Genomic DNA, 12,787 nt, shown 5'->3' on the forward strand with positions numbered 1-12,787 from the left:
GCAGACGTAAAGATCTTGCATTTAGAACCTACTCCACTTTAAGGGCAATCCTTTTAAGTAAAGTGAGTAAACAACTCTTACTAACCTCTTTGTGTCTTAACCAGATGGTCGAGGGTCTTCTCCAGATCTGTTTCTACACCTTTGTGAATAAAACCCTCAGTGTGGAATTTCCAGAGATGCTGGCAGAGATCATTTCCAACCAGATACCAAAATTCAAAGATGGAAACGTCAAAGCTCTGCTGTTTCATCAGAAATGACTGCCTTAAATTGTGAATCAATGCCTTAAATCCTGCCCTGCACATATACCTCTCCAGGGGCCCCTAGCTTGCATTTCCTGCCTCCCTCATCGCTCTGATTCAGTTTCTCAGTTTTTCCTGGGCCTTCTAGAAATTCTGCCACACCCCTTCGGGGCTCAGCCATTCAGCCTAATCTTGGAGCACAATACCTGTGGCCTCAAGCCCCCATCCCAGTCCTAGTCCTGCCATAGTATCCTATCACCGACCTATAGCCCTTCCTCTTAGTTGGACTCTGAATATCTCTTGGGGTGGATGCATTTTGGGCAATTTTTTTTTCAGTCCTCCCTCACCTACTCTACACCCGTAGCCCTGTGCTTGTATTTTTAATGCTTTCTTACAATGGCTATGTGCCTCATGTTAATTCAAACCTCTAGTATTTTACTGCAGTTTTCACAGAGAAGCTAACATATACAGTACAAACACCTTTTCCTCCAAGAGCATTACACCTGGTATACTTTGCAACTTGAAAGGATTAGGATTAGCAGTTCAAGCCTAGTGTTCCTCCCGCTGTGAATTACTTATCACTTCAGAAATTATTCAAATCACAATTCTACACAAGACCACTGAGAAAAGAAATCAGCTAGAGACATATTCTCTATTTATTTTATGCAGGCAGACAATTCAAGTCACATACAGAAGCAAGACACACACACGCACACACTCACTCAGCCAAATGTTTACACAGGATGTACCTGAGGGAAAAACCAGTGCCTTTTAGTTTTTACGCTCTTCATAGCCATCCACTATAAGCTGTAGGTTTTTTTGCATTAGAAGTTGATGTCGACATCTTTCCACATGATTTGTCCGTTTCTCTATTTCCGCGTTGTAATTTCTGTTTTCTATTTCCAAGCTGCCATTTCAGTGTTCTTGATGTGGAAAACTCTCCCTTTTGTTCTTATCTCCTGTTCTCCATGTAGGAACACAGCCTATGGTACAGATAAGTAATGTTAAATGTTCAGTTTTATCACTTTGCAAAAAAAAAAAAAAGGTCCCAAAATAATTTTTTTGGTCTTTTATTATCCATGTGAAGTATATTAGATAAATTTGCTGCCTCTCCCAGTCAGCATTAAATTCTGTTAAAAGTTTACCCAGCATATACAATGGATGCACCTACAAATAGCTTTTTTTCTCGCTTAAGCTTCAGCCTGCTTTGATCTAAATGGGTACTGCTAAAATTCAAATTAAAGACACATTAAATGTTTTGTACTACTTGGGAGCAGACTGACTTAAATTTTAGGATTTCTATCTTTAAAAAGTTTTTTTAATGCTTTAATTGCATTTGGAAAAAAAAGTGTTTTATAACCAAAATGCATTTGAAAAAGCCATCCGAAGTATCGAAGGGCCTGCTGTCTGTTTGAAAAGTGACATAATGAGTCAATTAAATCGGGCTTGAAGTTAAACCGTCCTTTATGTTTCCAGCTGCATTCAGACTGAGGTTGGTAGTTTAGTAAATGCACTATATGGACAAAAGTACTGGGCCGCATACACATTACACTTACTGTACAGGAGCTTTTCAGCTGTGGAAACCCATGCCATGAAGCTCCTGGTTCACAGCTTTTGTGCTGATGTTAATACCAGAGGTGGGTTGGGAACTCTGCAGTCAGCAGAGCGACTTTTACATGCTACAGTGCTCCGTGACCCCGTTCTGTAACTTAACGTGGTATGTCACTTAATGGTTGAGTTACTTTGGTTCTTAAACACATCCACTCTGCAATAAAGCCACTTACGGTTGATGATGGAATATCTAGGAGGGAAGAAATTTCACGAACTGATATGTTGCAACAGTCACTTGCAGCTATTATAACACCACCCTCATTCGTTTCACAAATGTTTTTAAAAGCATTTTGCGTGGCTAGGTGCTTGATTTTGTGTGCCTAAGGAAATGGGACGGAAATTACCTTTTGTCCATATAATGCAGCTTTAACCAAATATAACTGTAGGAGTAACTTGCTAGTTCGTATTCCTTGTCTGCTCTTCAAAAATTTGTGTGAGGTCATAAAACAATAGAAAAAACGTCAATATGTCAGACCCCAAAAGGTACTACCGTTAGGATTGTTGTCATTTTTTCATTTTTCAAAGTAAAAGGTTTAACTGACTCAAAAATGGTAGCAACATAGCACTCATGATAGGAAATTAAGGCATAACATTGATGGTTTCCTTCAAGATACCATTTTGATTTAATATTTCCCTTTAATTACCATTATCTGAATGTACTTGCAAAATCAGGACTTATTATATGGAGCTGCTGTGCCAACATTGTGAAAATAAAAAAATATTTGTTTAAAATAAAATATTTATTTTGTATACTGGACGTGAAAATGGATACCCATAATTGATAAAACCTATGTTTTAAAAACATTTCCCCTCTAAAGCTCAAAACGTTGGTCTATTGATTTGTGAATCCAACCTCAGGAAGTGAGTGATTACTTCACATGGATGTGCTCTACTTGTTCCTAATGTAATGGAAATACCCGTTTTTGTTTTGGGTTTTTTCTTTTCTGGAGATGTGAAAGAGTACTTCTGATCTGACATTAAGTGGTTGTTGTAACTTTGCTTCAGGGTGCTCATTTATTTACAAAAAAAAAAATTACAAAAAAAAAAAAAAGGATTGTTCAGTGTCACACCTACACCAGCTTAAAGTACTGATTGTTATCATTTAGCCCATTGTACGATAAACCTTTTTGTGATCAACAAAAAAATTGTATTTTTGAATTTTCAAAATACATTGGTAATGTGAAAATCCATACCAGCTTGTGTGATGGCCAAAGCAAAATGCAGTGCAGTTGTATGGCTTCTGGCTTCTGCTGGAAGTGTTAAAACAAAATGCCCTTCACCACCTCCTGTAGAGTACAGTTACTTTCCTCCGTATGTGTCTTATGACTGTCAGGCCTCTCTGCCTAAATTTCAACTGTACAGATTTTCAGCTGTTTACTCTGAACAGTACTCACCCCTCTGCTGCACATAACTCTGAATGCCAATTAGCAGAGACCAGGTAAGCAGGTTGCCATAGAGACTGGTCATTTGTATGTTAGTTACGGCTAACAGCACAGTGGGCACTGGAAGCATACAAGCCACTGCTGAATAAGAGCCATCTTTTTTTTCTTCTTTTTTTTTTCTTTTAGGGGTGGTCACTCGCTTCAGGGTTGTTTCATTGACAGTGCAGGCTTTCAGCACCACCTTCTAACTGTGCTGTGTGTCCTTGTGCTGTAAAAAACATGGGCTTGTTGCTGCTCGCATCACTGTGTGTTGATTATTCTAGAGAAAATCTGACTAAACTATTTGTTTGGATAACTTGGAGATGGTATTACAGTTGTTCCAAGGTGGTGGTGCTTCAGAAAACCAGCTTTAACATGTAGATGTAACCATATCGCTTATTTCTGAATGGCTATAGGCACATATAGCAATGCTGGCATATCTAGTGCAATGTAAACATCATCTAAGACTACAAAACATTTTTGCATTTCACCTTCATGCTCGATTAAAGGCCTTGCGAAAGGGAGCCAGAGAGCCATAGAAATAAGATTTCACATCAGGAAATAGATAAACCCTTAACATATATCGATGCTTTTAGAGATTGATCTATTGTAAAAATGATATTTTCTGTGATTTTGATTACATCGGCTTGATCCTCTTTGATATGACTAATTTTGCTCAGTCGTTTTTGTACATTGAATGAGTCAAGAAAGTAAATATTTTTCTGTTTGTTGGTTTGTGTTTGATAAAGGTAGATGTGTTAAATCCATAAGGAAGTGTTGAACATGTTTGTCTTGTGAAGTAAATGTAAATTCTACGAGTCCATGAAAAAGTCTACATGAAAGCTCACTGTGTTTTTGAAGATAAGGAAATGAGGGAGAGGGACAGAGAAAGACTGGTGGAGATTTATATAAGAGTGACCAAAGCAGAGGAGAAAACAAAAATTAACAAAAGAAGTATTCAAGTTACATTTTGAGTAGCACTTACTATCCAACTTGTAGTACTTCTTGTTTTATTTTAAAGATGTCTTTTGTAAAGGTCGTGGCTTTGGACCCCATGTATTGTTCTGTGAGGATTTACTGGTCACTTTAAAAAGAAAATTTAAAATGTTGACTCTCCATATGAAAGTAAAATTTACCAGAGCCTGACAGAATTGCACTACCCTGATATTGTTTGATATAATCTATTTTGTATAAAATACATGCAAATGTTATCTTTAAAGATTAAGGGCAGATCATGTTTCACTGGTATATATGGCTATGGCTTTCACTAAAGTCTGTTTTCTTCGTATTTCAGTTATGTAAATGTAATCCAATGTTTTAAAAAAAATACAAACCATTAAAAAAACAGTAGTTTGTATTACTTCTGTATTACACTTCCTGTAGTCGGTGTCAATAGTTTCACCTATTTGATTAAATGTTGAATTAAGTTATGTGTCGTTCTCTGACATTGGGTTTGACATCGAGAGTGGAAATTTGGAAGAACTGATTGCTCTTTAGTTAAAAGCATCTTACACAATAAAGTCTCCTGTTTTTCAACACTCAGCTACATGGATTTCATTTTTTTGACTTGGAACAGAGTTAAGGAAAATAAGCTTCCTTTTGATATATCAAAACAGGTCTCACTGCCCAATCTGGAATCATGTACTGGAAACATGATTTGATAAACATACACGTGAAAACATGCATATGTCCTTTCACTGCCACAGATTCCTTTTATGTGTTGGATTAAATTTATTGAACCATTATTATCTGACATTTTTACGTTACCAGTACATGCCCATGATATTGTTAAGTCTGAGGTTTTAGTCTGTTGTTAAGTGGTTGCTAGCCAAGCCGATGGCATAGTAATATATCACGCATAATGAAAGTTTGAAGTTATGAGTTAGATACTTCTGCCATGAAAATAAAATTATACAATGCTTTTATAAGCTATTCCAGGTGCATAAACATTGCAAAGGGTTTATTTTAGTCCATTGGATGGTGGTTGCTTGGCAACATGACTAGCCTTAAAATGTGATAGATAAATAAGACCCTTCAGGGGGACAATGTGCCAATTTTGGTTGCTCAATTCCTGATCATGTAAAACACAAACATGGAAACAGACTTTGTGTTGAGGCCACACTTTATCTTGCTAATTTGTATATATTATCAGACATACATAATGTTAAAAATGTTTAGCCTGACTTTTACAGAACTACTAAAAATAATATTTTAGCTATTAGTTCATTTTTATGAGTTATCTTTTTCAAAATTAAAGAAACAGTTATATTTTAGTTTTATTTTGTTCATTTCACATTTTTCCTTCTTTTTAAAGTTATGTAACTAATTAAATTAAACACACACACACACACATTTATGTGTAGTGTATTGTGTTCTATGAATGTGCAGAATGAAGTCGTCCCATTCCTTCCTTTCACAATAAAATTCCCTGAATATGAAGTGTGGCTTCTGTGCCTAATATTAGTGGAGAAGTTTAAACTTGCATAGTTGTATAAAGTAACTATAGAAATTAATATAAACTTGCACTACTATTTTTTAAATTGTGAAAAAAAAAGTTATTTACTATTGTTATTTTAACTATTATTGTTATTATTATTACATGTTTTTAATATATGGTATGTCCAAAGGCGCAAAACTGGTAATTTCATTAGACACACCTTGCTAGTTCCAGGCTGGATCCCCTTTTGTCTTCTAAATTTACCTTAATTCTTCATGGCGTAGCTCTAACAAGGTGCACAGACCTCTTTGTAGAAAAAAAAGAAACAAGCCCAAACATACAAGTAAACTATATTCCCAAAAGTTTTTGCTCATCTACTTTTACACAACTCTGACCTGGAGTGACTTTTTTAATCCTCACGATTTAATATGACGTTGGCTCAAGCTTTGCAGCAATAACATCTTCAAGTCCTTTGGGAAGGTTTTCCACATGGTTTAGGAGTGCGTTTTATTTTTTACCGAGAAGTCCTGACTCGCAGTCTCCGCACTAATTCGTCCCCAAGGTGTTCTGTCAGGTTGAGGTCAGGACTCTGTGCAGGCCAGTCAGGTTCTTCCACACCAAATTTACTCATCCATGTCTTTATGGACCTTGCTTTGTGCACTGGTGTGCAGCTGTGTTGGAACAGGAAGGGGTCACCCTAATCCCCAAACTGTTCCCACAAAGTGGAGAACATGAAGTTGTTCAAAATGTCTTGGTTTGCTGAAGCGTTAAGAGTCCCTTTCACTGCCCCCACACCATAATCCACAGGTGGCATCCCTTCACAGTACCACGCTGGAAGTCACTGAGCTCTTGAGAGCGACCCATTTTTTCAGAAATGTTTCCAGAAGCAGTCTGCATACCGGCTGGATTTTGTACACCTGTGGCCATGGGAGATATTGGAACACCTGAGTTCAATAATTGTGATGGGTGAGTGAGTACTTTTGGCAATATAGTGTACATTTAGAGCATGTGTGCAAGAAATCTGATTTTTATGTATGGACTGGGTTGTATTATGTTCTTAAATATGAAAAGAGCCCAGCTGTATCCTTCCTGTGTCATATAGCTATTATGCTAAGCTATTTGCCTCCTGATGCTAGCCCCATACGTAATGCACTGGTATCAGTCTCTTTGTCTTTTATGAGAAAGCATGTAAATGCATTTATAAATTAACTAATAAGTGCTAATGAATTAGCCTGCAGTCACGAGTGCTTGAAACTTAAAGCTTACATTTTCATGTCGTCTTAGCTGCAAGTTATGACTCACCACAAGTAGATTCTAAATTTAAATAAACATCACTAAACATTTAGTTAAAAGGAATCCAAACTGTAAAAACGTGACTTAATATGAAGTCCAGTGCAGCTGACTGATGGCATAACCTTGTGTCAAAGTGCTGTTTAGCAAGAGAGAATAGTTCTGCTTACCTATGAGCCAATCCACTCAAATTCTAGTGTAGCGCATCAAAGTTGTTCTAGTCAACTAAAACAAATCTATTTTGTTAACTTTAAAAACAACCTAAAACAAAAATATTACAGAAATATCTTTAGTTTTTATATTTTTTAGTTTGGTAAAAATGTTATTACAGCTTGCCTGATGAGTCATCAATGGACATGATTATTGAGACTATGGATGTCTACATTGCCTTCAAAAGGTTATGCGCTTTTATTGCTATACCTATGCTGATTTTCTCAAGTCTTGCCTCTGTATGCTCTCTATACAGTAATACGTTAAAAGCCTAAATCTAACATTTAAACTTATTTAAAAAAAAAAAAAAATTCAAACAATAAAAACTCAACTTAAACGTACAACTCCACTCTGGAAACTAACTGAAAATAAACCGTATTAAACAAAAATAAAATAAAAATAAAAATGAATAAAAAGGATAAAACGATAATAGCTGTTTTTATGCATCATTTTTTAAATATAAAGTACGGATTACAGGATGAATAATTATACATTATTAATAATAAACCAGAAAAGAAAATTCAGAATCAGGATTGGAAACTAGAAAGAAAACTTAAAGCTACAGCTGTTCAAAATTTGTCTTTAATTCTGCACATTTTTCACAAAAACATTCGAAAGAATATTTAAGGCTGCAGGATTTAAATGATACAAAAAATCAGGGCAACAAAGATGGAATTAAGGAATTAAATTAGTATGCTAAAAATACAAAATATAAAATTTCATAATGAAAAAAGTATACCTTATCAAATACTGTGTATTTATTTACAAAGTCAAGAAAACACCCCAAAAAGAATGCCGTGCAGGATTTAGCCTTTAAGTAATCTCATAAATAAAAAATTTCAATTTGAATAAAGTAGTCTTATTTCACATTTAAGCTTTTTTTACTCTCCCATTTGATTTTTCTGTTGAATTTATAAACTGGATACAGGATAAAGTGGGGGGAAAAAGAAAACAAACTTTTCTTAACAAGTGGTTCAAGGAATGAGCAAGAAAATGGCAACATTCATTGGAGCCACAAAGCTGACCAGCTTTTATACACAAGTAAAAACAATTCTGAAAAATCTATAACCTTTTCCCCCTTCAAGTATCTGAATTGAATGTATTTACAAATTACAGGCTGGGCAGTAAATTTTTGATCAAAGAATAACTCAAATAGGTCAACCATGGTTAAATTAGATAATCATGTAATCTTGTTTCCTACACAGGAAAGCCCTGGTAAAATTAGGCGTAAAGAAGAAACTATGAATGTTCAACTCTTGAGGGATGCTTAACTTTACATCTTTTTTGAAATATAAAGTAAAGCGATGAGGTATAAAGGGCATGGAGCAACAAAGACTGTGTGATACCTTGACTTTCAAAATTATTTCAATTTTTCAGTCATGCCATGCTGTCAAGATTTAAGCATCCAAGATAACCAAGTAACTCAATCTGCATAATGGCTAAAACTAAAAGAAAATAATATAAATAAACACATTTTTCCCAAGTTCATTCAATCTTCCTGAATGGACTGAAATGGTGCATACATGCCTCCATACAGCGTGATGCCTCACAGCTGGGCTTGTTTTAACTGACAGGAATCAGCTGTTCTGCCTTTGTTGCATTTTAAATTGCTGATCGGCTTGTGGGGATTATTTGAAATTTTTCGCATTTTATGCGAGGGCTCTGCAGGGGAAAAAATATAAAAGAGAAACCCATAGCTGACCTTTGAGCGAACTAGTTCCAAAGAAACCTCATCCTGTGCTGACCTGCCCGGGGACTCCTGATGCTTAACTGGAGCTCTGAAATATTAGCCAGGTTGAGTCTTGTCCCAGGCAATAAGTGCTCACACATTTACAGCCATAAAGCCAAACTCAATCATTTAAGTCAACTTTTAAAGCTTAACTGTCCCATTTGGCATTACTAATCAATTCTACAATAGGTAAAGTCCAAAGTTAATATGTCCTGTCAACATCTCTGCAGAAAGAGTTGCCTATTTATACCTAACCAAAGAAAGGAGTGTGTGGAAAAGGTGGTTGGGGTGAGGGACAGTGCAGTTCAAAATATAAAAGCAAAAAACTCACACAAATTGCAGCTGAAAAATATCAAATCATTTATACAAGTTTGTCTAACTTCCTCCCATTGTTCTCTCTCTCTTTCGCTCACACACACACAAATTTGGGTTTGTTCCCATATAGTCTTCACCAAGACTAAAAGCCACGCACACTAATCAAATAAAATCAGTCTCGTCTTTTTATATATATTTTCATTCCCCAGTGCAATTCAGGGTTCTCTCCCCACTTCGGTATGCTTTGTTTTTGTGTCATATCTATTGGCTATGGTTCTGGTTGGTCCAGTTTCAGTTTCCAGTCTGATCAAAACAAAAAGTCACCTTATCTGCGTTGGTCCGTCCAGTACAATTGAAGTGATTGAGCCTGTATCCTCAATCTGTTTAGTTTTCTGAAGTTAAATATAGTTCATTAAAATCCAGTTTGGTCTACTCCCATCCACAATCTTCCAGTTCATGTATGCCGTTAAATTATACAAACTCAACATAGTTCTCTGGTATCAGTCCTGTTCGCCCATCAAGAGTCCCTTCCAACCAGCCAGGCTCCCTGGAAGTATGAACTAGACAGAAGGGGGAAAACATGGATATTGTTGAAATGCATTGACATAGAACTGAAATGTTCATAAACATGTGAAGACACTATGCATACTGAGGGTGAGAGGGTGGAGAAGCAGGCTTAAGATGATGGTTAACACTTCCACATGTTCCCCATCGAGTGTTTAAGGTCTAAATATTTTGGAGAGGATATCTCTGGCATCACAGATTGGCTGTTGTTTACTTGTGAGCATGAAACACAGTATGAGCCCGAAACGTCAGACACGCGTCCTGCAACAGGAAACCTACAAACATGTAAGTTCATTCTTGTGAAATCATTCATGCAGGAATGAAATTGTTAACTCAAACATACCACTTTTGATGGTTTGTTCCAACAGCTTGGTAAAAGTGCAGTGCAGTTTTAAATTGGAAACATAATTAGATTAGTTTGGGGTTGCTGTGGTGGTTAAACATCCTATAAATACGAAAGTGCAACATTGCTATAGGGTTAGATTGTGTGTTCACCAGATTTGTTCACACCAGGAATCTAATTTGCACCAAGCTGCGCACCACATATCCATCAAAGACAGAAAAATGAAACCATGTAAGCCTTTGCACGTATTTGATTCTTACTATTTATGTAGGGGGAAAATGCTAAATTCAGCAAACCTGTAGAATGAATATTATACCGTTGCTTTATTCTTGTAAATGTCAAGAAAGCACTAAGAGGTTGTATTATGAGCTCCGTGTGGACAGCTGGGATGCTTCATCCTTCGCCAGCCGTGAGCAGACTGCATTGTTGAGATACCACGTTAAGGATTGGATGTCCCCAAGGACACATTTTGACCCAAAGGGCTCAGATAACATGAGTCTGCATTACATATGTCTAAATAGTCTTTATGCAGTTAATTCTATTTTGGTTTGGGTTTGAAACTACATCCCACCAACATGGAGTATATGTCTACAAGGAAACTTTACTCAGGCCAACTATAATTATAATAGCCAGCAAAGCAGAAGACCCAGTATAGTTATTGTTCTTAAATTTGGCTGATCTCGGGTAATGAAGCCCAGATCTGCACAAAGAAACTGAGATTATATAATCAGAGTCCTAATGGCTCATTCACAGTAGAATAAAAAATGGATTGCAGCCTTCATTCCAGTTGGGAAAAATCAGTAGTTACCCAGTGATTGCATTGAATTTTTTCATATTCGGCGACTGTTTACAAGTAGCTGCAGCAACTATTTTGATTGCAAGACTTATAAATATTCATGCTCAAAATGCCGACTTTAACTCATTTAATTACATCTAAATTTTCCACGTAATTTTATTACATACATACAAATGTAAAATGTTAAATTTATCAGTGTCTAGTTAAATTAAAATTACTCCAGTGGTATATATTAAGTTTATACCGAGCACTTTTCCTTTAATAATGAATTATTTGAATGAATAAACCTTTGTTTTTATATACTTCTGTTAGATTTTACGTAAAATTATTGCTTCATGGTTACTGAGGGTGAAGAATCATTTTTTTTGAGTGAAGGTAATAATTTATCTACACTGTGTCTCTTTGAAATGGGGGACTAGACTCAGCTGGTTGTCAGCTAGTTTTATTCTGCCTATATTTTCTTATAAAAGCAAAGTTTTCTACATCATTTGGCTGTAAGTTGCCAGGAAAATTACAGAATTTCCTTTCAAATTAATGAAGTTCTTGCTAAACTCTAAATGTAAGCAGTTAAAGTTCATTGTTTCATCAGTAAATTGCCGCCTGCATTCAATCAAAAACTGACAGCACACCAACTCTAGCTTACTGCCCACTTGACACACCAAAGTGCTTTGAAGACAGAAATTGACAGCGAGTGCTCACAGACCTGGTGTCCGTCTTCAAAGGACCCATTTCAAAGGAAACGAGAACACTAGATCATTGCACAGACAATAATTTTAGTTACGCAGCAGTGTCCAACCATTATTTTCCCTTGGTAAGGTGGGTAAATAGGAAAGTAAAGAAAGGGGAAAATGTTTAACATTTCCCTTTATCATGGTTTGTATGTCTTTGGGTAACTTTCATATATATAGTATATATGTCTTTGCTGTTTGCTACATATGCAGTCCAGTGTATTGCTTTAGCAGCTTGTCTGCTTGCCAGATTCTAAAGTCTCAGCACATTTTATTGCCAGATGCCAGATAAAATATGTTAAACAAATGTTCTGTGGATTCAGTCTCTGGAATTAGCAGTGTACATTCCTCTATGCTCCTTCATATTCGCTTCATATCATAAAGAAGAAGTTCCAGAAGTTCTAGTCAAGGGAAAGTGGTGCTATAAGCCTATCATATATAATTTTTTGGACGGCTGACTATTTGGATAAACGTCGAGGATTTTTGAAAGCCTCAGCACCAAGGCCAAGCAAATTCCCAAGTCTGGATTTTTGTTTTGACAACAAATAGTTTCTATACGCCAACCCACATTCTTTCCTTTTTCCTTTCTGCTGGCAAGTCCAGATTGTGACTCACCATTCTCAAAGATGGTCCCAGCAATGAAGGACAGCTCAGAGTCGTGCTCTGCCTTGCAGGCGTACAGAGCTCGAGCTTTTCTGCCCGTGAAACTGGAAATAAAAAGAGAGTTACACTGAGCCAGTAATCAGACACCAAAGTAGTACCTCAATTTAACACAAATGGCAGGTTGCTCACTTTATATGATCTGTTTATTAAGTATCAGATGGTTAAATTCACACATGGACTTTTCCTGATTTTAGAGTAGGTATAAAATATTAGTGCATGACTATACATCATGCAAAGCAACACTTAGCAGAGGATTAACAGCCCTACAGTTGATCCTCTGTGGAAACAGGCCTCTGCTGAGGGGGAGCACCCAGTGCTTGTGAGAACTACCCTATCCTTTTGCTTGTGTGGAGGATCTGAAGATAAAGATAATGAAGCTTTTTGTTCTATATCAGGAATGACAAAAAAATGATCTGTACATGTTCAAACCTGAACCAGGTC

General features: G+C 36.4%; 2 protein-coding genes across 6 annotated transcripts in view; one reads left to right on the forward strand and one right to left on the reverse strand.

The window, feature by feature from the left end:
* The window catches only part of LOC146510191 (glucocorticoid receptor-like), a 68,782-nt gene extending 63,973 nt beyond the window's left edge, over nt 1–4,809 (forward strand). For all 3 annotated transcript variants that reach the window (XM_085175456.1, XM_085175457.1, XM_085175458.1), the window contains one exon: nt 105–4,809. In XM_085175456.1, coding sequence (XP_085031582.1) covers nt 105–257 — 153 coding nt within the window. In that variant the 3' untranslated portion in view covers nt 258–4,809. The remainder of the gene's footprint in view (nt 1–104) is intronic.
* The window catches only part of LOC146510192 (rho GTPase-activating protein 26-like), an 88,519-nt gene continuing 78,595 nt past the window's right edge, over nt 2,864–12,787 (reverse strand). For 2 of the 3 annotated variants that reach the window (XM_085175452.1, XM_085175454.1), the window contains exon 24: nt 2,864–12,390. In XM_085175452.1, coding sequence (XP_085031578.1) covers nt 12,105–12,390 — 286 coding nt within the window. In that variant the 3' untranslated portion in view covers nt 2,864–12,104. The remainder of the gene's footprint in view (nt 12,391–12,787) is intronic. The other variant, XM_085175453.1, reaches the window with a different exon arrangement.

The sequence above is a fragment of the Neolamprologus multifasciatus genome, chromosome 10 (genome assembly GCF_963576455.1).
Source record: "Neolamprologus multifasciatus chromosome 10, fNeoMul1.2, whole genome shotgun sequence".
NCBI lineage: Eukaryota > Metazoa > Chordata > Actinopteri > Cichliformes > Cichlidae > Neolamprologus > Neolamprologus multifasciatus.